Raw genomic sequence first — 27,734 nt, 5'->3', positions numbered from 1 at the left:
TGGCTCTTGGCTTACATTTAAAACCCCTTAAGAAATTAAATATTTTAAAATATATCCCTGCAATGTGTATCTGCCGTTATTTGTCTTTATTTACTGGTCTAATCAAAAGTTTTGTTTCTTGATTTTTATTTTAGGATGGAATGGTAAAAGATAAAACAAAAAAAGCATACTCTTCACTACTACCATTGTTCCTGTTTTATTATAAACTAGTGAAATCACGTGAGAAATATAAGGAATGTAAAAAGGAAGGAGAAATTAATAAATTAAGCAATAACTCTTAAACAAAAAATTAAAGACAATTTATGATTTTACTGAAGCAAAGTCCAAAAGAATTAACCATAGAAAACTTTCAGAAGCAATATGAAAAGTTAGGCAAGTTCCCATGGTTTTCTTAAGTAAAGAGCATTAAACAGTAATGAAAGTTAAAAGGGTGGAAAGAAAGCCATTTTCAGCAATGAGATTTTAATGAAAGAAAATTTCTGAAGATTATTTTAAAACTTGTTTTCTTAACAAGATAATATTTTAAAGGGACGTATTCCAGGAGTTCGTAACATCATTGGATACCAGAGGGTTTTTAATTTAGTTTTATTTCTCTAGTGGTTTTAGAAATTTGACGCATAAATTCTGAAGTTTTATAAAAATATGTAAAGAATCAGAAAAATGAAAACTAATGAGAGGAATATCTCAGTAGAAGTTTAAATGAATTATATACAACCACAGTAATGAATGTAAGATAGCCCTGACCAAATGCTTTCTATATAAAACAGTAGTAATTGTCTTAGAAACATTAATAAAATTAAGTTTTTATAAAAATGCCCTATCATTGCAAGCACATGAATCAATCAGTAAACTTCACTAAGCAATAATTTGAAAGCATCTAAATATCTAACCTACCCCTTTCTTCAAATTAATTTCTAGGTTAGTCAAATATCTACATATTTTAAGAAGAAAAATGTATAAAAGGCAAGAAATTATGTATAATATTTTAATAACGTGTTAACCAAAATATGACAGAAAATCCAGAATGTAGGAAAGAATGACAGTATATTTGACCTTGTAAAAATAATTACTCTCATTGTTTTGTCTCTTATAATTTTTGTCAGGGAAACATTTGCTTTCTGCAATAAGCATAATGTTTGCATTTTCCCTAAATATATATATATGTATATATATATATATATATATTTAAAATACTTTTTTAAAAAATTACATAAAAGTTAAAACTATAAGAAAGTTAGAAACACACTACTTTTACTTTTTTCTGGGAAGAAAACACCAGCATGCTGTATAATAATTTTTTCATGTATCCATTGTATCTAGTTATATCTCTGTTGCTCTTCAACTACACCAATTATTACTATTAGCAGCCTAAAAATTGTGTAATTATATTATTTTTATTTGTATTTTTTTTAATTTCTAAGCAAATGAAGCATCTTTTACATTTATATGGTTTGAATGGGCTTCTCTGTGAATTACCTGTCTTTATTCTTATTCTCTTTCCTTAAATATTCTTTGTTTTCAGTTTGAATAGTTCTAAGTATAATAAAGATTCTAAGCATTTATTGCTACGTAATTTTAAGATGTTTTCCATATGCTTTCATTCAAGCCATAAATACTTCATTTTTATATTGTCCAGTTACTTGTACATTTGTAATTTGTGGATCTTCTCAACCGACCAAACTCCTGTTGAAGCTCTAAGTTAAGTGTATAGTGTTCTAAATCTTTGAGAAAACATTTCTAACACTTAATTTAGCACTTAATTCAGTTTCTTATTTACATGTAATCCAGTGTGACTAGTTATTGTTGGTGCAATGTAGTAGACAACTTTATTTTTTTCAGAGGTAAAACCAGTAACGTTAGTTTTTAAATAAAAGTAAAATAATTTCCTGGACTATCAATAATTAAGGTACTTTGGAATTAAGTCCTATCCTAAAAATGACACACTAAAATGACATCTAAAAAGACACACTTCTTACACTGGATGGATTAGCATGTAATTTAAATAATTGAAAACTATAAAATAGTAGATACTGGAGCACTGGATGATAACAATATTATGCCTTATAATAATATTTATACATTTTCACGGTGATCTCTATGGTACTTTATTTAATTATGAATACCACCAGATACATAGAGAGACAACATAATCCTCATTTTATATATGAGAAAATGAAAATGGACCCCTAAGAGGACATTGATAACACAGGACAAAAGCTCCTGGACTTTTCTTGTTTTCTTCCATGGATGGCACGGTCAGTCTCTTTCCAAGTCCTTCTGTTTCAGTGAAACTACCTGCTCAGCTATTTACTTTCATTTCCTTTCTTCTCCTAATGGGAATCATAACCAAAGCATTCCATTTTGTAAACAGATTTATCTTGTGAGAATTAGGCTGTCACTAAACAAAATTAAATAATCCACAGTAACGTTCACAGGCAACACAGTGGTTTTGCAGAGTATTTGTCAAATTCCATTGTAGAAACACAGCACCCCTGACATACCTCTACCATGTTTCCACACCGCCATCTGATGCCAGTCCAGCTGCGGTGGATTATTACCATAGTCTTAGTAAACATATGCAATTGTTTTTAATTTTAAGAAAGGTTCACCTATTTCTCCTCTTCTTGAAGTTAGTAGAAGATATCTGTATTAGGAAGAGATATTTTTTTTCTCCTTTCTTCTATGTTTATCTGTATTTTACAGTACTTATTTTACACTTGATACAATCTCAGATTTTAGGAAATGTAGCAGTTGTACTATCATGAAGGTAATTCTGGCTGAGAAAAGTCTGGAAAGATGAAACACTGTTTATTAAAAAAAGAAAACTGTGTTCCATGCGCAGCTCTGGGAATCAAAAGCCAGCATCAAATTTTTATTAACCGTCTTTCTATTAATATTAAATTATTTTATAAAAAATGCAGCACCTTCACGAAGTACCTTCTTATGTTCCTAAAGAAATTAGGAATTTTTTATGGGCTCTGCTGCAAAGAGGTTTGCAGGGTTGCTTGTTGCTTATTCAATTTCGACAAAGGGCACCTAGGGAGACATAACAGAAATGGACCCTGACAGAATTTTAAAATCTCCATCAGAAATGAACAAGCTGTCTCTTTACCTCTGAACAGTTCTACTAGGTTCTACTGCAGAATATTTCTTGAAGCTGGACTGGCTTTAAGGGCATTATAACAAGCTTCCTCCTCTGAGTCAGAGGATATCTGCCCTGGCTCCCTAACACGGAATTAGAGGTAACCACCTCTGAGTCACAGGACAGCCAGCCAGCCTACCCCAGCTGCCCTCTGAGCGTACACAGCAATAACATGGCCTTGAGAGGGAATACTGCTTTAGGAAGCATTTCAAGTTTCCTGGGCCCTGAATCAGGGACTTTCAATTCCCTTCCTTGTTATTTTAATTTTACATATTTGTGGAGTATAGTATGATAATTCAGTACATAATTTAAGTACATGTGTACAATCAAATCAGGATAATTAACAGCTAAGTTCCTGCTTTCTAGTTCTTCCTAAGATATATAGAGATTAATGTGGATTGGTCACTCCACTGTGCTGTATAGAACATTAGAACTTGTTGCTTACTGTAAGTCTGTTTTGCTACCCATCACCCAACCCCCTTCCATCTCCCATACCCTTCACAATACCTCGTAAGCTCTGTTCTATGTTTAAATCTTTTTTTAGCTCATAAATTAAATTTAGCAATTGAGAGTGTTAGCCCTTGATATCAGACATGAACTGTATTCGTAAGAGTCTTTCAGCTACACATTGTCCCCTTATTAGCCACATTAAACTTTGATCATAAGGGATATAGATTTAAAAGAACCATCATAAATGTGTTGATCATCTCTCAAGTGTTTATCAAATTACTGCTCTTGGGTAACCTGAGGGCGAAGGGCACCGGCTGACCTTGTTCAATCAAACCTACCTGATTTTGGATTGGAGACAGCCCCCAGTACATGCTCCAAGACTGTCACTTATTAGCTATGTGAGCATGGGGCCTCTCTGAGCCTTGGTTTCCTCATTAGTACAGTAGGGTTTATATTTCCACCATAAAAATGGCTTTAAAATTACATAGGGAAGCACACAGGCAGTATTTGGGATGGCAGCTGGCACTTGAAAACCAATAATTGTGAAGTTGATGTCTGCCATGAAAGGATCACAAGGACAGAATTCAGACATTTTCTATTTCTCGAGGTCTGTGTCTAAATTCAATAGTATCATTGTTCCTAAACTCAGTAGCATCATCTCTTTCAGTCTGATCGATAGTCCACTGCACGGTAATAGTCTTTTAATTGTGGTGATAATCACAATATACAGATGATGCACACTACTGAATTTCAGAGGAAGGAGACCTTACCTTTCCATGCTTGCTGAGGAAAAGCTTCACAGAGTGAAAGGGATATCCCATCTGAAAACAAAGTGAGAGGGGATGAAAGTAGTTGCTCAGTCCAGCCAGGATACATGTATCTCGCATAATAGAATAGCATGCTAACCTTTGAAAGAAATCTAAAGGATCTCCTTGGTGTAAATACCTTGATACATAGAGCAGGACAGTAACTAGACCACAGTCACACAGCAGTTAAATAACAAAGATTAGATGACACCTAGATCTCCAGTATGACCTGCTCTTTGGGCAGCACAGCTTTTCATGATTCGTTTGATAATACATAGTAATTTTACTTGCACCAGTTCTCAGTCTGCTCCAATGAGACACTTACGAAAAATGAGTAGACAGGAGAACCTTCTGATACAGTCAAAGTTTCTATCTCTGCTCATGCTCACTGTTTAACACTGAGCAAGTCACTTTGTATATCTGAACTACTACTAACACTTAGTGAAAGCTAATATTTACCAAGAGCTTAAAGCAAGGAAATGGCTAAGCGCTCTAGTTGAATTACCTCTCACCATGTACTGCCCCCAAACATCATTATGTAAGTCATCTTTAGACCACAATGTCTGAATCAACAATATTATAAGAAATAGTCTTCAGCCTCACTCTACTTAATCAGAATTTCTGATTGCCCAGGAGTATAAATTTTAGCAACATCTCCAAAGCATTCCAAAGCTCCCAGAAGTTTAAAGCCTACAGATTTACAAGATATTGTAAAACATTGCACTAATGACCAAACCTTAGGACCAGAGAGGAGTAAGAAATTCAAACTGAACAATTTATAAGTGGCAAACCTTGGGTTGAGCTGAAGTTTGTTTGTTTTTGTTTTGAGTTTTTAATGTTTGATCCGGAGTCTAGTTGAGATTTTATTCTTCAGCAAACAATCAGACTCATCAACTGAGTGTGATGTTTATTCTTTCCACCTCCTTAAGTTGTTGTGTTTTTTTTCCATCTCAAACTGTAGCCCATGTTTCATAAAGCTGAGCAACTTTCACTTTCCATCATCATTGCCAGATCTCAGAGCCAAGGATAGTTTGGTTTTAGAATGGAACAAAGAAATGTTTGCCCAGGCTAAGTCAAGCAAACAACAGTTCTCCTAACCCAGAAAGTTAGGGAGAAAGGGAGGACACATCTCCTCTGGGGCAATTAATGGGTCAAAGGCACAGAGGCCATAAGGCTGCAGCTATGCAAGGGATCCCTAGCTGAGGAGCATTTCATAGTTGCCTTGTATAGCTCACTCTCCCCTTGAAAATTTAGTTAGAACTTTGTGATGAATTCAGCATCCTTAACAGAGACCACACAATCACCAGTTAACTCCTCCATTCTACAGAAGGAGGATAGAGGCTGAAGGCTCCATGTGGATTGCTTGGACATCTATCCAAGGTCCCCAGGAAAAAAAGAGTTAAATCCCATAATCACTGACTTCTGGAAAATTAAGGAACCTAGATTTCCATTTATCCCAGTGCCTCTCAATATTTAATGTACTTAAAAGTGACCAGAGAACTTGTTAGGGTGCAGACTCTTCACTGATACACCCAGGACAAAGCTTGAGAGTCTACATTTCTCACCAGCTTCACAGTGATCCCAAAGCAGCTGACCTATGGACCAGAGTAAATAGCAAGAACCTTGCCTAGGGATGCAAGGAAGTTATTATCTAGTCCCAATTCGCACTGATTCATGGTGCCGCCTTGAGAACTACACTGAAGAATCCATAGTTGAGGATGGCACCAGCCAGTTGATTAGTCCCTCATAGAGCGAGGAATAGGGAGTGTCATCTCAAAACTGCATGTCAACATGCAGAACCTGAAATCCACTAATGTCTGTGACTTACTCAGGATCACACAAACTAGTAAGTGATCGGACTAGGATTAAATAAAGCTAGAAGATGTACCTAGATTTTTTTTTCTCTGAATTACAAATTTTAATCACAGAATTGCTTTGGACAGTGCTTCAAAATAGCTGTTCTCAGTCTTATAATTGGAAAAACCATTTAGAATACAATGTGGGTTCAAGCCTGGATATTCACCTAGCTTAGCCTCTAGAAAGCTCAGCAACTTTGGTAAAAAATTTCCCTGTGCCTAAGTTTTCTCCTCTATGAGATGAGTGAGTCCATGTATGATCTTTCAACTGCATCTGATATTGCAGAGAACAGTGAGCTAAAAGATATGAAAACACTTTGACAAAACACAAGTGAATTAAGTGGAAGGGAGTCTTATTAAAAGTTATGCTGGACAATATGGAAGTTTCCTGGTAAGATTACTAATTTTGGGAATGAACCCACATGAAATCTTACCACGACACTAGATTGAATTTTATGTGAAGTCTGTCTTGGTTACTTTTCTCCCATTGCTGAGACAGAATACCCCACAGCCAAAGTTAAGGAAGGAAAGGTGTATTTAGCTCACAGTTTATGGAGGTTTAAATCCATAATCAGCTGGCTCCAAGGCAGGGTGGCATGGCACAGGGGCAGCAGTTCAATGTGGCAGAAAACAGCAAAAGCAACAAGAACACAAAAGTGGAGAGCAAACCTCTTTTCCTCCCTTACAATGTATGCAGGCTATCTGCCGTAGAGTGGGTGTAGCACTCACACTATCTCCTCTTGCACAGGCTCAGGATGTTTACAAAGTGAGGACCCTGGCCTCCGCTGAGTCACTTAAACCTCTAAACTTCTCAGGTTGACACAATGAATCAACCATTACAATATCCTACAGTTTATTTTTTTTTTTATTTTTTATTTTTTTTTTGGTTTTTTCTCTGGTACCGGGAACCGAACTCACGACCTTGCGCTTGCCAGGCAGGCGCTTTTGCCACTGAGCTAAATCCCCAGCCCCTATCCTACAGTTTAAAAAGCCACCCTAGAGAATGTCCTCTACACTCTAGGGTGTAGAACTGCTGAGTTACTTAGTTGAGCTTCTAAACTTCTCAAACTGACACAGTGAATCAACCATAACATATAATAGGGAAGTTTCACGGCAAGATTATTAACTTTGGAAATGAATCCACACAGAATCATACCATAACGCTCGGTTGAATTTTATATAAAGTGAATGTAAATTACTGTTTTGAATTTTTATTCACAAAGATCTTCTGATTCTCTACCCACCTTTAATGTCTGGCTTATGAAAAACATGCATGGCCATGGGATGAGGTGGGGGAGATGAGCCACTCAGTGGAAACCTTGCTAGCAGGCTCTTATTTTGTTCTGAGCAGAGATGACTTCCACTAGCAACAAACCCCGTTTTCTCATTCCTATCCAGAAGAGTGTTATAGACTTCTTTTTTTATTCCAAGCCCTCCAACAAATCTTTCCCTGCTTGTGATTGGCTCAGTTGATTTAGTCCTTTACATAGACTTAGTTTTCCCTGCTAATGTGTGCCAGTAAGGACTTTTCTTACAGTCATAGCAGTTTAAATTTCAAGGCTCATAACAGTGGTTACCTTTTGTTATGCACTTAATGGTATACCAGATGTGAAGTTAGGCTCTTTGTATCAGTCAGCTTTCTGTTATGGTAACAAATACCTAAGATACATCCAACTTATAAATTGAAAAGATGCACTTGGGCTCACAGTTTTGAAAGTTTAACTTCATTACCAATTGATCTCAATTTTTTGGACCTGTGGTAGCACACCATGGTGGGAATGCATGGCAGAGCACAGCCATTCACATGATGTCTAGAAAAGGAAAAAGAAACACAGAGGAGGAAGAGGGGCTGGTTCACAGTGTTCCCTTCAAGGGTATGTTTTCAAGGGCTAGAAGACCTTACACTAGGCACTGTTTCTTAAATTTTATCTCCCAGTGGCACTACAGGCTAAGGACCAATACATGGCTTAGGGGGACACTTAAAATCCAAACTACAGCATTCCTTAAATAACTGATCTCGATCTTAAAACAGCCCTCCAAACAATAGACCTTTATTTTAAAGATGAGCTGATATAGTTTAATTTTAAAGATGGAGACACTGAGGCTCAACTAAACCAGGGAATTTACCCAGGGTCACACGGCTTGTACCTAGAGGAGCTGAAATTCAGGGCTGAAGCCAAAGTTCATGTATTTGACACTTAATTAACTATATAAATGTTCTTATCTCTATTAGAATTTAAAATAGCACTATACAAAAACAATCCATAAAACATAGTATCATAATATCTTTATCATCATAATGAAATTCTCTCTGTAAAGGCCTTAAATTAGAACGAAGAGACTTCCCATAAATAAGTGAAGCTGAAAATAATCTGAAAACTTCATTTTGCTGATGGGTATAAGCTTTCCCTTTCCCAACTTTGCTCCTGCTGGCAGATAACAAAATAAAATATTTTTAGTTACTTTTTGCCTCTGCAATTATGAGGATAAAAACTCAAGCAAGTATGTATCGGAAAAAAAAATATTCAATCTCTTTTCTTCTTGTGAAGAATGAGGTCTCAACTTTAGACACTTTCCTGGCAGAGTGAAAGTAGAAGATTCACACAGCCTACAGCCTCGTGGAAGCTTCCTGCCAAAGGGTTATTAGGGTGATAGCTAAGAGACTCCTATCTAGGTTGACACTTTTATTTATTCTCATAAAGTGACTGAACAACAGCTATGCATCCCTCTCTCACCAAGTCTGCAGATGTTTGAGCTGAGAACTGGTTTGCCATACCAAATCCTTCCTGATTAAGACATAGCATAAGTTCAGTTCCTCCACACCCTTACTTGCACAAAGATAGAAGTTACTATTCCTTGAGTGTATTAGATATGGCCTTATTTTATGTGCTTTATATGAGTATTCTCATTCGACGCTTATTTCCAAATTGAGAAAACTAAAGTTCAGAACTGTTAAGTATTATTCTTCATACACAATTTTGTGCTAGTATCTTTAACCTAGTCTTCTCAGGACTTTAAAAAAATATTAAATATGAATCTAAGCTTCCACTCATAGGATTCACTAGTCAGTCAGTAGGAACCCATGCACCCCACCCCAGCCATCTCTGTTGAAGACATCTACTTTTGCACTCGCTCCCATTCTCTACCACTCAAGAACCAACCAAACTTAGAGTCTGTAGACACAAACTCCACCCGTTGCGTCTCTGCATGTCTGCAGATCTCAATCTCCTGCTGCCGGAGCTGCCTTTTCTTGGGGTGTCCATAAGAGTCCTGCCTATATGCTATGCCTTAGGTCAGCTTTTTCGCTTCTGGGATGAGTTAAGTGGAAAACTGAGGGTTGTGGAGGGTAAGGCTGTGTGGACAGTGTGGGTGTCTCTCCTGTGTGGGAGAGAACTGGCTATATCTAGAGAGGATATTTCAGAGTCTGTGGGCTGAGAGATTCTCTTTCTCAGCAACGATCTTCTAGGAATAAGGAACTGTCTAAATTTTAAATGGATTAAAACATTGGTGGCTTGCTTAAGACAGACAGAAATGAATCTTTGGGGGTTTTTTTGCTTTTAGTTGAGAGCTGCAAATGAATTATACTTTTCCTCTGAACCAGAACCAAGTCAGTGGGTAGTTTTATATATTCAAGCCCCTCCACATTCATTTATGGAACAAGGTTGAGACCAATTTCAAAACCTGTACACAAAAGAAAATCAGGCGTCCCTTATTAATCTGGGAAGAATTAAATAACAGCCTTTAAGTCAGTCATAACTTTTTTACTACATTTTAATGTTTAATCCGATCAACTTCCACATCTATTTCTCATCATTGTAGCTTTGGAAGGTGATGTGTCTGGGGGAGTGGCAGAGGACAGTGGCCACAGTCACCCCTTTTTCCTAGCAGTGAGGTGGGCAGTGACCATCTCTAACAGGTGTGAGCCCACGGGAGAAGGTAGCTCCTGTTCCCCTAGAGGTTGTTCGTTCTCCCCCCTTTTACTTCTGCACATTAGAAACAATTGACTAGAATGTTTCCAGACCTGCCAGAAGAAACCAAAACAAAGGTCTTCTGTGGCATTATTTTTAAAATAGATTGGGAAATTGTGAATTCCCAGTTAGGTGATCTGTATAAAAATCTTTAGCAAGTCTTCACCCATGATGCTTTGAGGTGGCTGAACCAGATAATGAAAAGATTAGATCAATCATCTCTCCGCAATGCGGTGCTTGAGTCAATAAGCCAGAGGGAAATTGAAGCCGAACAAGCCCTAGCCTCCCAGGGTGTCAGCTCTCGGGTGTTAAAATTCCTGTAAGCTATCAGGATTGGGTGGCAGATTCGCATATCTACTTCTTTGAAACTGCGCAGAAAACTTAAATTTTCAGTTTTAAACTAGATGTTGTGTTCCTATAGTCCCAGTTACTGGGGAAGCTAAGGCACAAGGAACTCTTCAACCAGGAATTTAGGGCCAAGCAGGGCAACATAGTGAGACCCTGTCTTTTAAAACAAATGGTTTTGAGCTCATTCGTAAACTCATTCTAAAGCCTAGCTCCATCCCACACTTCCTGAGGATTTCTAATAAATTAAAGCTACTTTTGACTGAAAGAAATGCTCACAAATACAGTTTACTACAGATTCATCTTCTTCAGACTTTTTAATCTGATTCCCACCCCATTTTCCTACACAATGCAGATGAAACTTTAATTAAAACAAATAGCTTGTGTTTTATTAAATTAAGAAGCAGCACCCAGAAAGAATTCTACCAACCTTCTAAAAGAAATTATTCAATTCATCATGTGTTTTATTCATGGTATTTAAATACTATTGAATATGGTAATTTGAATGCATTCTTCTCTCCTCCAATTTAACATCCATCCTTCTACATTCATGCAGTCATCTAAAAAATTCAATGATCTTCAGTTTATATATCCTTTTTATATATTTCATGCAAATTAACATATAGAAAAAAGAAGAAATCAGTTTCATGGGGGAATTAATGTGTTTCTGTGAGAATGAAAGTAAGGGAAGACATGACACCACTCAAAATGACGAAGGTTACTTGAGGATTCCCAGGGCTGGGGATTTAGCTCAGCATCACAGCTCCTGCTCGGCAAGCAGAAGGTCGTGAGTTCGATTCTCAGTACTGGGGGAAAAAGAAAAAAAGGATTCCCACTGAAGAGGGGTCCTGCAGAATGTCCCACAGCAAGGACTCTGTGGTTTTCATGAGACTTCTTCTAAAACTACAGGATATTTTTTGAAGACAGATTTTCTCTATCTGTAATTCTTAATGTTAGCTGCACACATAAGAAAAACAGGTGATTAGTAATTGTGTATTAAGTGGAACCAGGAGGGTATTTTTTAAAAGGTTGGTCCCATCTCCTGGCTATGATTTTGACCACCAAAGTGATATTTAGAATTTGGGGTTTAAATATCCTTCAGGTAGGCGCTTACAGTTTCCAATCTAGTTTACACAGGACCAATTTCTTCCATTCCCTGTTACAATGGCTTCACTGTGTGTGTGTGTGTGTGTGTGTGTGTGTATGTGTGTGTGTGTGTGTGTGTGTGTGTGTACACTGGGGATTGAACTCTATTCCTTAACATTGAGCTACATTCTCAATACTGTTTTTATTTTTTGTTTTGATACACATTCTCACTAAGCAGTTAAGCTTCAGCCTTTTGTATAGCCTCCCTAACCTAATTTGAATGTGTGATCTCAGACTTAGTTGAACCATTTCAGAAATTCAATTTATCAAGTTGTGTTTGAAATACTTTGCATAGATATAGTAGAGATATGCAAGGAGCTAGCCATAGCCCTTGACCATGTCCGTATTTCCAGGGGATATGTGCCGTAAGTTTATGGTAAGAGACTGGAACCTGGTGGGGGGAATTAGCAGAGCTTCCCTTAATCCACGTACACTGTCTGACTTAAAATGTCGAGGCAAAGGCTAGTGATATTGCTCAGTGGTAAAGCAAATTCTTGGCATGGGTTCATTCCCCAGCACCAACCATCTAACCAACCAACAACAAGCCAAAATTGAAGCCCAGAGAGTACACGGGGTTGGAACCTGTTCTTATCTCTGAGGCCAGTGTTGTTTTCTCTGCCTGTAGGATGTGAAAGGACAGGAAACCATGAGAAGGATCAAAAGGGAACTGGTTATCTGCTCACCAGGCAGCTCATGCCTGTCATGGGACTCTCGCTATTGATTCTGTATTAATTACAACTTTATCGAAGCCTTATCTCACAGGGCCCTTCAGAGAGAAGATCTTACTCTTCCTTTTCTGCTCCTGATACCTGCTTCTTACTTTTCCTCTGAAGACGTCATTAGCGCTCAGAGCAATTGCCCCTAGCCTTACCAAGCTCATTTGATTTATTTCCTTGACTAGATGGATTTTGTCAGCAGTAGAATTTTTTCACCTTATGATGACATTAGAATTAGAATAATTGTAGATCCGTAAAGAATGAATTCCCTGCTGTGAATCTTTAACAAAGTATTTGCGAAGGAAACCTTGAGATATACAACCATGAGAATTTAAAAATTGAAAGTCAAAGCAAGAATAACTGGGTTATACCGTGTTTTAGAGTTACTGGTATTTATTTCACAACCATGTATTTTCTATGTTTTGCTTTTAAAGTTAATTTTATTGGTACATTTTAGATATACATAAGGGTCACATTCATCTTTGGGAATTTGTATCTGTACCTAATATATCTTGATTCTTCTTTTTCCCCCAATCCCCTCCGGTCTCGTCAATATCTCTTAACCAGACAGTGACTACTTTCATGCAGCTACCTCAGTATTCCAGAAATGTGTTCTTTTATTTAATTTCCAGTTCTAAATTCCTTGATTTGATTGTTTTTTCTCAACTCATTTTGGTTAACGCATTTGTAGAGTCAAAGATGTTGACTTTCTCTTACTCTCTTAGGGTCTCTATTTCATGTTTTAATTAGGTGAACTTTTTTTTTAACCTCTTACAGTAACGAGAGCATACATGCTAGGTTGTTTGTTCATTTGTTTGTTTGTTTGGTTGGTTGGTTGATTGGTTTTTTGCTGGTTTACTTTAAAAGCAGTGCTTTGGATATTCCCAGATGGTTAGGAGTTCATTGCCTCGGCATTTCAAGTCTCACAGGTGACAGTGTTATTTCATGGAAGATAAAGCCACGTCTCCTGCCCACACCTAGTTATACTGATGGGAAATTGCACAGTTAAGATTTCTTGATTTTTGCAATTTCTAACTCCTTTCTGTTGTTGTTGTCATAGTGAACTAGGATTTAAATGGTTCCATTCTCCCTTCTCAGCCTAAGCTTGTGTGGTTGTTTGATTCCTAAGGGATGTGATTCAGTTTTTTATCCATGACTATAATCTAGAATATGGGCATCCCTCAGAGAATATATTTATCACAGAGAAAGGGAGAAGAAAAGGAGCAACAGTATTAAAACCAAACCTGGAATTAACTGAATATTTTATAAAAGTAAGGCATACTGTTTGGTGGTTAATGCAATTTTTTGAGCAAAACGAAATTGTGTTTTTCAAGTTGCATAATGGAATAGCATTTTCCTTCCCTAATTGTGAGAAATATTTGAGGAAGACAGGAAGAAAAAAGGTAGAAACCTCCCAACCTACATTATTAACATGAATTTGACCTTGTTAGACCCCTCTGTGGCCTAGGTCAGTCGAAACAATACATATGAGAGAAGTTGCTCCCTTTTTACCTGTAACACAACTAGTTCAGTCAGGGTGCAAGCTGCCCACATTCACAGTCGTGGAGGCTCTGGAATGTTGGTAGAAATAAATCTGTTCTCCTGCCCCCGCAAAGGTTGGTGCTTGATTCTTGATTGATAATCACAGTAACTTCAGGTGAAGCATTCTTACAAGAACAGATTTTTGAATGACAGACAGAAGACTTTCTTCTTTACTGGCATTGTTCTGCTTAACAGAGCCTCTTCCAAAAACATCTTGCACTCAGGAATTGATCCAGAAAGCAAGGAGTGTAAAGCTTTGGACTAAAGCAAGGTTTGCAGTGTGGGTTCTTGCAAAAGGCAGTTTGTCTACAGAGTATGACAGTTTCAGCTTGGTGGTATGGACCAGTGTCAGAACCTTCACCTTTTTCAGTACTTATCTGCTTATTCTTCATTTACTGTCGTGCCCCGCTGCTCTATCCAATAGACTAGTAGTTTTTCAAATGTGGACTATACAGCAGGGGCCCAGTATCACCTGGGAATTTACTGAAAATGCAGATTAATGAGGTTTGCTAGTCTCTCTCCCCATTGCTTCTTTCCATTTGCTTTTGTTTCCCTCCCTGATGTTTCAGGCTCCATCAATAAAATTCTGATGGCTTTCTGAATAGGTGAAAATATCAAAAGAGGAAAATTGGATAAATGTTTTGGCATGACTTCAGGACAATAGAAATTGCCACACAGTCCTTCTGATAAAAGGAAATTATCTCTCATCAACATTGTAATAAAAAAGGAATGGATTAGCGACTGTTTCTATCCTTTCACTGCTCCAGTAAAGAGAAAATCAGGAAAAGTTTGTGTGGAAACTGAATTTTAATTTAACTAAAATTCACATGACAATTGCTGTGTCTGTTTTGTGAAATTTATCACCTAAGTATATCCTAATAGAGAGAAGACCTTCCAAGATAATCCTCATAGTTGAGGAAGATTTGAGCTACGCTATTATAAAATTTGATGACTGGGAGTAGGACTCTTGGAACAAATAGATCAAATATCAGCTTCACTACTTCCTAATTGTGTAAATCTGGGCAAATCACAAAATATCATTAATCCTCATTCAAATCTCTTTAAAAGGGAAATATTAACAATATCTCTTTCATAGGGTAATTGTCAAAATCAAGAGTTAATGATAAGTGCATAAAACCTTCAATGCCTGGCTCTAGTAAATATTCCATAAATGGAAGCTTTGGATGTTCTCTGTGCAAACTACTTTTCAAAGGGGCTATGGACTGTGGTCAGAGCCTTCATCATTTTCCTTATTTCTCTGGCCTTTGCTGCTTATTTATTTGTAGTTGTGTCCTTCTGCTGATACAGAACTACTAGTAGTTTGCTAGACCAATAGCTCAGCATACCCTGGGCCCTTGTTAGAAATGCAGATTATTTATATTCATTCTAGAATTTCTGACTCAAGACTTTTGAGTGAGGACCAGAGATTTGTTTTAATAAGACCTATAGGGCATTCTAATGCACACTCAGGTTTGGAAATGGCTAAAGTAGACTGTCACCTACCAAGCCACTGCCTGAGTCAGGCATCCTCATTAATTTTTAAAACAGGCTGGAAGGAACATTGGATATTATGGCATTAAGGTCATCATCAACAGCCCTGTACTGTCAGGCTTTTCTAGCACTTATTAACTATAAATTTTAAGTAATTTACTGCCTTTTTTTCTGAGTTTCATTTTCCCACCCTATCAAACAGAAATATAGCAGGTTCTGTGTTGTAGTAGGTACGCTTAAAAAAAAAACAACTCATATCGAAAAATCACCTTATAAAAAGAGATATTTCAAAGAAAAAAAGGAAGGAGAATAGTTACTGAGTTTAATATCCAAATTTAAAAGCAATTATTCATTCATATAAATAGTAAAGGAGATTAAAAATAAATTTACAGGTAATTTACCACAAGATTTTACTTACAGGTACTTTACCTCAAGATTTTCCTCTTTTAAACCACGTCTAAAAGAGCCTGTTGGTTTTCTCTGTTTTTACCCCTGACCCTGTAAGTTGATTCTCAGCATAACTTATACCTTTTGAAGAGAAAAATAAATAAGACAGGAAAAGAAACTCAAAGTTTAGCAGCTACTAGGTTCTTTACATCCCAGCCAAAAATACTGAAACCCAAAAATGGTTTGCATACTGAAGATTTTATCACTGTAATAGATTTCCTTGGTTCTACTTTGGTTTATGAAAAGTTCTTGCTACAAGTGAAATGCCTGTGATTCCTATTCTGCTCTGCCCATAGTGGAGTTATTGAGATCTTTAAGTGAGATAAATTACATCTCAGGATCTTTTAGGTCTCAAGTCACATAAAATCTAACTCATGCTGGTTTAAGAAAGAGAGAGGAGAGAGATGGAAGCAAGAGAGGGAGGAAAAGACAGAAAAAATAGAGGAGGGAAGGGAAGAAAAAGAGAGGGAGAAAAGGGATGGAAAGAGGGAGGAAGGATATTTGTGCTTTGTATCAGTGAGTCAGGCATGTCTAGACACAGAGACTTGGTAGTATCAAGTCATGAGTCTGTTTCTCAGTTGGCTTTTTCAAATACAAAGGATGGTCTCCTGTTATGGTTAGAGGATCTCAACAGCTTCTGTAGATCCAGGACTGCAATACTTCTTGGAACAAATCCAGGGGCTGTATTTGAGAACCGTCATTCTTGTGTATCCATTTGAAGGCTCGTGAAATACCACTGGCTCAGAAAAGGTCATCTGCCTGTCACTGAGCCAATCATGATGTCAGGGGAGCTCTGACTGACTTTCTGCCAGAGCAAGGGTGAGAAACGGAAACTGGGAAAGTGGTGGTTTTTCCAGACAGAAATTGCATTGAGTGAGGCTGAGGAGCAGTCAAAGAACAGAAGTCTTCTCTCCTTACTGACACAGTTAGCAGGACTTTACACCTGCTTGCATCTTTCATGACATATTTAGCACCAGGCATTCTTATGCCTCCCTTGTTAGGGAAACTTCTACAAGCCTCTCTATGACTATCCCTACCATGAAAGTATCTGGAGCCATGCAGATGTGTGGGACCACAACAATGGAAGAGACACACCTTGTGAGGGCCACCGTGGAGAGAAAGGACCTGACAGGGATGACAGATGTGAAGCAAATGATTGCAATTTCCTGTGACTTGCATGACAGTGCAAACCCCGAGTGTCATGAGAAAAGACCAGCTAGCCGTGCCCCTGCTCCCCATACCAGCACTGGAGGTGTCTCTTTTTGACCCTGGGCCCTGGCCCCATTGTCCTCTCTAGTCAGGAGGATTCTGGTGAGCTCTGTGAGCCTGGGACACGGAGCAAAGTCTGCCGAGCTGCTGCTCTCTCTGCACCTAACACATGAAACATAACTTCCACTTTTCCCACCTCAACAGTTACAAATAACTCAGTCTAAACTTACTTATTATGTTCAATAAACTTAATCATGTAAGGCTAAAAAGCAAGTAGTATCTATCGTGTACAAAATAGTGCTTTTAATACTTTAGAAAAGCCCTTAACACAGCAAAGTAAAAATGTATGTGGTTTGCAAACATCTGGTTTACCTGTCAGTGACATTTTTAAAAAATGGTAGACTATCAAATGTACACATTCAGTAAATATCTATTGGACTTTTCTAATAAGATGAGTTATAGTTTGGGGGTGCTTGTATGTCCAGAGTAGGAGTAAGTACTCTGCATGTTCAGTTGTTTAATTATTTTGAACAGCCCCAGGAGATTCATATTGGTATTTTCCCACTCTAAGAAAACTGAGCTCAGAAAAGTTCAGTGATTTTCCTAAGGTTTCAAAGATAGAGAGTGGCTCAGCTCAGAATCAAAACTCAGCTTGTCTCGGTCTAGAATCAAACTGAAAACACGGCCCTAACCCCCACTACTGGCAGAGAAAGATGCACTTCCAGGTGCTAATGAAGCAGTTCTACTAGAGCTTCAAAGCACTTTCAATCTTGACAATCCCAAGAGTGATACAAAATGCTTCAGGAAAGGGATTCAGCTATTTGTAAAGATAGAGTGAAGAAGTATGTCATCTATGGGATGCTTTACAGAAAGGATGAGAAAGTAGTGAAGAAGACTAGTCCTTCAAAGAAGAAGATCAGAGAACCAGAACGGTATCAGGGCTTCACCCTGATGTGGCATGTGCTGAATTACAATCTATTGGAGGCTTCTTCATATTATTGGAGACTCCTTCTGTTAGTGGAAAGCTAAATATGCCTTATCTCTCTCCATAGCTTCATGATTGTGTATAATCATTTCCTGGAAAATAATGTTACTTTTCTTGTTCAAATTAACTTATTCCTTGAGTCTAAACCCACAGTCATAATTTAAGATTGAACAGTCTGTTGATATAATAGACACCTAAGATTAGCAGCACTTCATAGATTGCTGTAAGTGGTCAGCATACTTCAGATACCACTTTCTTGGCAAGATCTCTAGTAAGGGTGGTATGATTAGCTTTATCTACAAAAAAGCCATCACCCACTATCTATACCAGAAGATCACATCTATTCATTCCGTGAGTAACTATTACATTTTTACAACAATGTCAGTTAGGATTTTCTAAGTGTTTACTTTGTGCAAAGTAAGGCAACACTGCTAGGCAACCTACTCAATTTTTGCTTTTTTAGCCATATTTATTTACTGTTTTTTTGCCTGGTCACTGGAGCCTGTGTCTATTCTGCTTCATTTACAGCATGCCATAACAACTAACTGTGCACAGTGCTTTAGATTTTCAGGTTCTTCTCACATATTCAAGTTCACTTAGCCTACCAAAATCCTGTTCTTAGACCTCAGTATAGTTTAACCAACCTAAACTCAGAGACATTATGTAATAGACCAAGGTCAAAAATAACAAGTGGAAGAGCTAAAACAACAATTTTTGATGCCAAACTCTGTTTTCTTTCTGGAGAGTCTCACTGCGGTGGGGATCCAGCAGCAATGCTGTCCTCTGCAGCAGTGCATCACTAATCCTTGGTGTAGCATCAGCCACAGAATGGGTTTTCATTCAATATCTCTTACATTATGAATTATTGAATACATAGTAAGGTTTCAAGATTTATCTTATTCAATTCCCTACATAATAAGACAGAAACCTGAGATTGACTAAATTATCCAAGGAAAATTCATTTTAAACATAAAACAAGCTTGCCTTAATAGTAGTCCACTGAAGCCGATAACTTTTATTATGTTGTTATTATTGCTTTATAGGTTTACCTCAGCAGGTCTGCTGCCAACTCATAACTGTTCTTAGTGTAACTGTTCAACAGAAAGACAAACATTGTGATGTTTAAGAGGGGGAGAGTCCTGAATGCTTTCACACACAGCGGCCAAAGAACTTTTACTAAAATGTAATTCTCCAGGTGGTTAAAGGAAGAGCCAACAGCTTAGAGAAGGACAGGAAAGAAGCACACCCTGAAAGTAACACAGACAACACGTTTCCCATTTCCCTCAACTTCACTTTCCTTGAGAGCCAAAAAGTGACAGCCTCCACTTCCAGCCTTTGAATTCTCATGATATCAAGGTTTTAATTCTAGTTCAATTTAGTACTGAAGTGACTTTGAGAAATTTGATGAATGCCTGTACTATAATGTGGGAAAAGAATACTCTTTCAGTGGGGGAAGAGGATTAACAACAAAGAGTGAAGAAATGTCATGTACATGTACCAACTCCCCAGGGTGAATGTAATTATCGTACACTACAGGTATATGCCAATCAAAAATAAATAAAAGGATGATTAAGAGCACTCAAACAGTTGCTGCAAAGAACTGGAATATATCACAAACCTTTGAACTTTCCTTTCCCTCCTTAAAGAGTGGGAAATCATCACTACAGCTGTTACCTGGAAAAATCTTGACAGATTCTTTCAACATTTACTTTGTCCCCAAGTCTAAGCTCCTTTTAAAATTAATATTTATACTTAGAAATAGTATATATTTATCTAATCACTCCACAAAGCAAAATACTACCATAAGCCAAATGTACAGAATGTCTTATGACAAGGCAGAGATAAACTGGTCAACTCTTATGCCCAAGTATGTTTTGTATTTTAAAGCTTCTATTGTCAAAAGATTTTATATTTAAATTTATAATATAAAGTGAATAAACCATATTTTAAAGTTATTGATAAAATATAATCTTAGTATTTTTTTTTTACCTCCTGTATAATTCAGGAAGCTCAGAGCATTACATCTTCTGACTGGTTGAACCTTTTGTTTCAGTATTTATTTAGTTCCTCTTGCTGGCCATGTTTTCCTTATTTTATTATTTCAGAAACTTTAAAGGCATATGGCATATCCTGATTCTCCATAAAAATAAGTGCACTCTGATCCTAATCATAAGTATGGCTAGGTTTTATTATCTGTAGCAAGGGAGGCCTCTTAAAATTAAGACAAACAATTCTTAGTGCAGCATAATAATTTAATATTTTGAACAGAATGTCAATATTCACCTTTTACTTTTAGCTTTGTAATAAGAAGACATTAATAGAGGTGGTTGGACTCTCTGCATAACCAACTGAAGTCTACTGCAGGGCCTGGTATTCAGTTGAGCTCAGTGTACTCTTCCCGGTCCTATCCCCTTTCCTTCCTTTCAGGGTAGTCCCACTCCCAACCACAGCTCCATTGCCATGTCTTTCCTCTTGTCCTACTCTTATGTTTTAGCTCCTTGTTCTGAATGCTGTCCTATTTTGGCAAGTCCCATTGAACTTGCTTTATATTACTCAGAACTATTCCTTTACCTTGTTTGTATTGGCATTGAGAATGCAAGGGAACAGCTCATCACTGTGGGTGTTAGGCAGCATGAGTTAAAAGGAAATTGTACACAAATGCACCTGCCACATCCAGCAAGCACTTGATAATTACACAGTACTTTTGGTTTTATTTTATTTCATTAATTCATATATAGTTAGGCTACTCTTGTGAGCACAGTTCAGTGATTACTCCCCAACTCTCTCTCATACCTAGTACAATTTAATTTTTTATGTTCATATCAAGGCTATAAATTCTTTTAAAGAATACTGTGTCTTCTATTTCTTTGCATGCTTTAAGTAGAAATAATGAAAGCTGTATGAGCAACAGTCTAATACATGATCATATTACAGGAATCCTCTAGAGTTGGATTGCTATAGCATTTAATAGACACTAAAATTGAAACAAAAAAATAGATCACAGCAGCAGAGTCACAGTTCAAACTCACATGGTTTGGTAGCACAGCTTGTTTCTTTGGTGCTAGCATAAATACAACTGCAAGCGTGTCTTAGTTTCTTGATTGTAAGCACCAATGAAATCTTGTTTTCAGCGTCTGCTCTGATTCTTCTCCCTTGCAGATGGACCCCCATGAGAACATTTTACTGAGCACTCTTGAGATCAAAAACGAAATGGCCACCTCGGAGGCTGTGATGGGACTCGGAGACCCTAGGAGCACAATGCTGGCTTATGATGCCTCCAGCATCCAGTATCGGAAAGCCGGCTTGCCCAGGCATAGTTTTGGCCGAAACGCTCTGGAACGACATGTGGCACAAAAGAAAAGTCGCCTGAGGAGACGCGCCTCTCAGCTGAAAATCACCATCCCCGACTTGACTGACGTGAATGCCATAGATCGGTGGTCCCGCATATTCTTCCCGGTGGTTTTCTCCTTCTTCAACATCGTCTACTGGCTTTACTATGTGAACTAAACTATGGCCTCCTGCGGGAAGCAAGGACTAGATTCTTCCTCAAAACAGTTGTACAGCCTGACGTAGGACTTGGAAAACACATCAATCCAGGACAAAAGTGATGCTAAAATACCTTAGTTGCTGGCCTATCCTGTGGTCCATTTCATACCATTTGGGTTGCTTCTGCTCAGTAATGAATACACTAAGGTGGTTTTCCAGTTAAATGAATTCATTTCCAGTAATGAATACACTTGTGGTTTTCCAGTTAAAAGACAAGTGATCTGTACACATGCAGGGCAAACTGAAGTTGAGTGCTTCACTTTATCTGCTTAATAAGTAGCCTACTGAGAGGGGAAATATCTAGATGATATTCTGAGAAGGCTCAATAGTATTGTCATATGGTCATATTCAGATACTGTTCATCTCATTCCTAAGGTTGACATGCTATTGAGATAGCACTGTGCTTATGAAACATTATCTGCAATGTCATTTGAGCATGGCAACTCCAAGATGGTCTGTGCTGGTCTTCTTAAGGTGATATGGTGTCAGGTGATATGGTGTCAGGTAATTCCCACTGGACGAGCAGTTTCTGTCTCGTGTAAAGGGAGCGGGATCAGGGTGGGAAGGTGGAGTGAGGAATAAGGCAGAGATTCAAGAAACCAACTAGGCCCATTTCTTCTTCGGCTTGAGCACAGAGAATCAAGAACAAGGATGTCTTTCATTTTGGCATTTAGACAGAGAGAGACTTGTGAACATTATCATGCTTGGCAGCCAAAATTTTTTGCAAGAATGCTCTTTAGTAGGTAGTTAAGGTTAAGGGTTAACCATACAGAGCAGGGTCAAAAATCCAGAAATGACTATTGTAACAAAATGGAAGCAAGCAAGCTAGCATGGTCCCTATCAGCTCTACTTGGCATCTGGTCTACACACACTGTGTCTGGTAGAAAGCTTAGAGTGAGAGGAATTTATTTTCTGAACTCAGAATCTTCTGAAAGCATCCTTAAAGAGGTTTTAATAGTTTAACCTAAAGATGGCTATGAAATAGAAAAGTTAGATTTAGAATGAGAAGTATCATAGATGTTCACATTTGATTAGGAGTCATTCAAACACACAGATACCAAGACAGACAAAGCTAACAGGTTGTTTTTTCTCAGACAGTGTCAGCTGTCGTGTAACATTTCCATATCAATTTACTTCTACATTTAATAGGGTATTTCAAAAAGAGGATATATTCATTGCTTTACAGCTTTTCTTGCTTCCAAAATTCTCACTATATTCCTTGATAGTAGGCATAGTAAAACTTTGGAGAGATTGAGTGAGCCTTATTTTCACAATGAATTTCACTATATTTTAGAATAAAATTACCTTTCTATTTTTCAAAGCAAACACTATTTTGATGAGTATGTGCACAAAGACCATTACTTTATAGGTTTGTCAGTTTTGGTTTTTTAAGGGTGCTTATTTTATGTATAGTGCATTCTGTCAGTCAAGAAATATATAAAAACTGGTAAACAGTAAGATAACAACAAAGTTACATGAATGAGATGCGTGTTATGAGCCTCGGTTAATATTGCAGAAAAGAATATTTAACTGACAATCAGGCTGGTATGATGTATTTTATTCTATTTTGAAATTATGCCATTGTGTTTCTTTCTATAATAATTGGACATATACATTCACATATTGGACAGAAGAGAAAATAAGCTAATATACTTTATTTCTAGCAAGGTGAAGCTCAAATTTTGGTTTACTTGTAGTAAGTAGAGAATTACTAAATTTCCCATGAAGTTTGATTTGATTGTACTTTTCTCAGAAGGTTACTTTGCTATTTCTCTTTTGTTAAAATGCCTCTTTTCAGAGTAATATCCATAACTGTGCGTGAGAGCAAAGGCTATTACCTTACTACTGAAAAATGATGCTTTTTTTCCCTTCGTGAGTCAGTAGTCTGGAATATGATGAAGTCTCACTGCCCTTCCATTGTAACTATTAGAGAACAAATATATATATAATTCAACATTCTGAATTTACCCCAAGACACGATTATACTTTTTCCACCAGTGTGAAGAAATCTCGCTCTTCTTGTTTGATTACATACTTGAATATCTCTGAGTGTAATCCTTAGGCAGAATCTAACTAAGCTGCCTCCATCTATGCTCAGAACAGAGATTCCTCAAGTTTCTGCAGGGACACACTTTTTCCGGGGCAATCATCTTTGGACATCACACTAATAAAAGTGCCTACCCCTTCTTACCAGGGGTAAAGTCTGAGTAGAAAACAATGGGAAGGAGCATATCAATAACTCAGGGGCACAACTCTAAAATGCCGTTTTGGAATGATTTTTCTAGAGACAACTCCGAGCCTAAGTTTAAAAGTGGGCTCTTATTTGCAATTTCTGTAAAAGCCATAAAAATTCTTGATATTGTCATTTGGGATTACACCGTATTTCAGATGTCTAGGGAAGTCAGCAGAGCTATCTAGATCAAAACGGAGAGAAGCATCTTCATAGCATGAGCCTCAAACGCATATGACCAGGAATTCACTTCTGCTCTCCATGACGGAAAGAAACCAGGCAAAGGAGGAAAGATGAGACCTTGGAACAAATGCCCTAGAGAGAAAAGTGCAGCATTCAAGAGCCATGTAAATACAAAAAAAACTGGCTCATCTTGTTCAGAAATACCAGGAAGTGTAGAATGTATTCTTAAGTCTTGTGTTTTATTGAATTGGAATGTAACTGTCAAATGCTAGGAAGGGTGCTAGCCCTGACCAATCTAGGAAGACCAGCCAGCTTGATATCTGGTGGCTAAACTAAAGGACCACAAAGGTGCATTTTGGCAATTCTGAAATGGTTTTACCATTAGTTTATACATATGTATAGTTTTTCTTTTGATTATAAAACAGCCAGATAGCCAGCAATTAAGGTGTTTTTTCATCTTTGTGAAACACATAGGCAAATTACGACTCTAAAATGCACAGCCTAAATGAAATCTTTCATCTCAATCTGTATATATATATATTGTACATGACTGCTAGTAGGTATGAAATGCATTTCAGAATTGAAAACTCATGCAACATAATCATGTGTTTGCATAGGAATGTTACAGTTCTTTCTACTGCAATTTAAAAATGGGAAAAGCAGTGCCATCTAGACCTTTTCTCATTTCTTCAAAAGCAGTGCTAAGTAAAATAACAATGATGATGATTTATAAACCAAAAGACTTTACATTTTAGCATTAGGAACACAGAAAAAATATGTCAGCTTTCAAAAGCACAACATGTAAAGAAAGTACAGTGTAATGTATAAAGAAATGAATTCCATTTTTTAAGCAAGACCTGCATTAAATTGGCAAACAAGATAATTTCTATTCTCTGTAGGTAACTGTGTTCCGGTTTTATGATGAACTTCATATTCAAGAACAGAAACAGAAAAACAACACCAATAAAAACAGGTCTTACAACATATTTATATGTATATATGTGTATATATAGATCCATATGAACATACATACATATATATGCATTCATATGTTGGAAAACAAAAGGAATCAACTCATATGTTTTGTTTCCTCCATTAAACCAGAATATGAGTATTTTTAATTTGGTAACCAACAATCAACACATTGAAATAAGTAATACAGGGTACTGAGCATTTCTCTATCAGCAAATCAATGCCTACTGTTCTTATGAACCATTGCACAGTTTGACACTACAATAGTACTGTACCTCAGAACATAGAAGTTAACTAGTTCTCACTCGCTTGTCTAATTGCTCTCTTTTTCAAGGACACAAATAACATTGTCTATCGGTAATTTTAAAACTGTCTTAAGAGAATGAAAAATGATGAACATTCCTCCTGGAAGGATGGGGGAACAGAGGGAAAAAAAGCTAAACCCCACCATGTTGGTTAGGGAAAAATACTCACAACTGTAGCAATCATGCCATTTTGCTAATTGTACAGAATACATGTTATCTGAGTAACCATAACTTTCACCAAGCGTGTGTAAATATTAAAACAGATTTCTTAAATATTTTTAACTTCTAATTTGTATTTTATGGTAAGACAACATGCTAATTCTGTTTATGGCTTAAGTCGATGTGTTATTATGTAAATAATTAAACATGCTGTAAATGAATAGCCCGTAGACACAAATAATTGTGTAGATTTTTTTTCCTTAATTTTTTTTTGTTTGTTTTTACAAAGTATAGTAACTGGAGTGCCCCAGCAGAGTAATTTAAACACCCTTTTGCATAAATGGTTTGGAAATCTCAGACAGAAGGGTTTCAGTTTGCCATCTAAATCAATCTCTCTCTCTCTCTGTCTCTCTCTCTGTCTCTCTCTCTCTCTGTCTCTCTCTCTCTCTCTGCCTCTCTCTCTCTCTGGCACACTGTCCTTCCAAGCCTTTGCTTTCCTATTCCCATTCTTTCCCTCTTTATAAGAAACCTTGTAGCGGTTTTTGTCACCAGTGTGAGAACCAAGAGGCAGCCTTAGAAATGAAAAATGGGAAAAATGATTATGGATAGCATAGAACTTTTTATATGTCAGAGTACAAGAAACCAAAGTTTGCACTTTAAGTCTCAATTTTCAAAAAGTAAAAGTTTGTATTGATGGCACTAGAGAAAATAAAAATGGTTATTCACAACAGCTCCAGAAATTTGTTACACAAAATGGAAACTAGGAGACTTTTATTAATACTAGCAATTTGTCCTTAGATAGTATTGTTCCTTTCAACCAAAGACTACAGAATTATTTTTTAAAATGGAAGAAAACAAGGGAGGAAATGAGGGGAGAAAGACACTGCTTCACACCAAAGGCTTAAAAAACATTTTCCAAATGCACTAGGAAGATTGTAGAAACCAGAAAGGAGTCAACAGAATGCTAAAGAAAACACTGTCCTAAAGAAATCATTTTTCAAAACTGGGGGAGGCATCTGTAAACAGCTTAGAACTTTGAAAATTGAAGACCATTTCTGTTGACATGTGCAGAGTTCTGAGTGAAATTTCAGTTTGCTTTGAGAAGTATTTTTGTGATAAAGATGACTCAAAATGATGAACACTAAAACTTTACTCTTTGAGTTCCAAAGCCGAATGTCACCCCATCACATGTCCTCTGATCTGATACCAATGTCTATGTCCTTGCACCATTGGAAGCAAGCTGATAGTTCTGTCAGCTTGTATTGATTTTGCTGTTATTCAAAATACGGTTCATCTATGTTGCTTTCAAACATAATTAATTCAAATCGAGTTACCTATAATTTAAATTCCATAATATTTTTATTTTTATTTGCATGGGTGTTTAAATGGTTCTGTTATGAATACTGTCCCTGCATAGTTCTGAACTGTCCTTTTATAAAAAGTGATATTCTAGTTTCTTCACAATGTAGTGATTATCAGCCTTACTAATTACCTTGTAGCCTTTCTTAACATGCACATAATGCACATTTTCCAATGGCTAGAAAATGCAAAACATAAGTGGATATCACTGCATCTATTTTCAAGTCTTTCTAAAAACAGGACTATTCAAATCTCTGGGATACATGAGATAGTAAAAAAAAAAATGAGGATTATAAAAGAATAGCACATAAGAATTATTTTCTTGAATTTCAACTTATTGCAGCCAGTTTCAGCATGTAAATATATAACAATGTTGGCTAGTGTGTAATTCTTGAACTAAGAAATATAAATAAAAATTAAAAGTTTGTGTGTGCTGTTTCATTGTGTCCAGAACATGTTTTTCTTGTTAACTTTTACTGTGAGTTATATTGTAGAATCATGGCTTTTGTGAAAAGGAGTGGAAATCTCGAGAGCTTAGGACCTGCTGTTAGGAAAATCAGAGCTCTGATTTTCCACTTATTAGGCTGATGACCCTGTAGCCACCTAACTCACCCAACACTTGGTTTTCTTGTCGACAAAGCAAAGACATAATTCTGCTTCCTTCACAGTGTAGTGGTAAAGATGAAGATAACTCAGGAGGAACCCTTAGTAAAGTACACAGTCCATGGGAAGTCGTCAGTAGGGGAAATGCTGTTGGTGTTGTCAGTTACCATCATTCTACAACATCCGGCATGTATCTCACAAGTGCTGTCATAATAGCTAAAACTTAACAGAAATTATTACTCTCTTAGTTTAGGTATTATGTTAAAAATAAATA

General features: G+C 37.1%; 1 protein-coding gene across 2 annotated transcripts in view; it reads left to right on the top strand.

Annotated features, from left to right (window-relative positions):
• Positions 1–27,284, top strand: part of Gabrb2 (gamma-aminobutyric acid (GABA) A receptor, beta 2) — a 236,935-nt gene extending 209,651 nt beyond the window's left edge. For both annotated transcript variants that reach the window (XM_005376272.1, XM_005376271.1), the window contains one exon: positions 21,263–27,284. In XM_005376272.1, coding sequence (XP_005376329.1) covers positions 21,263–21,610 — 348 coding nt within the window. In that variant the 3' untranslated portion in view covers positions 21,611–27,284. The remainder of the gene's footprint in view (positions 1–21,262) is intronic.
• The last annotated feature ends 450 nt before the right edge of the window (positions 27,285–27,734 follow it).

This window comes from Chinchilla lanigera, unplaced genomic scaffold (assembly GCF_000276665.1).
Source record: "Chinchilla lanigera isolate Chin_1 unplaced genomic scaffold, ChiLan1.0 scaffold00007, whole genome shotgun sequence".
Taxonomy (NCBI): Eukaryota; Metazoa; Chordata; class Mammalia; order Rodentia; family Chinchillidae; genus Chinchilla; species Chinchilla lanigera.
Note: the sequence above shows the minus strand (reverse complement) of the source record. Positions and strands in the feature narration are given on the sequence as shown.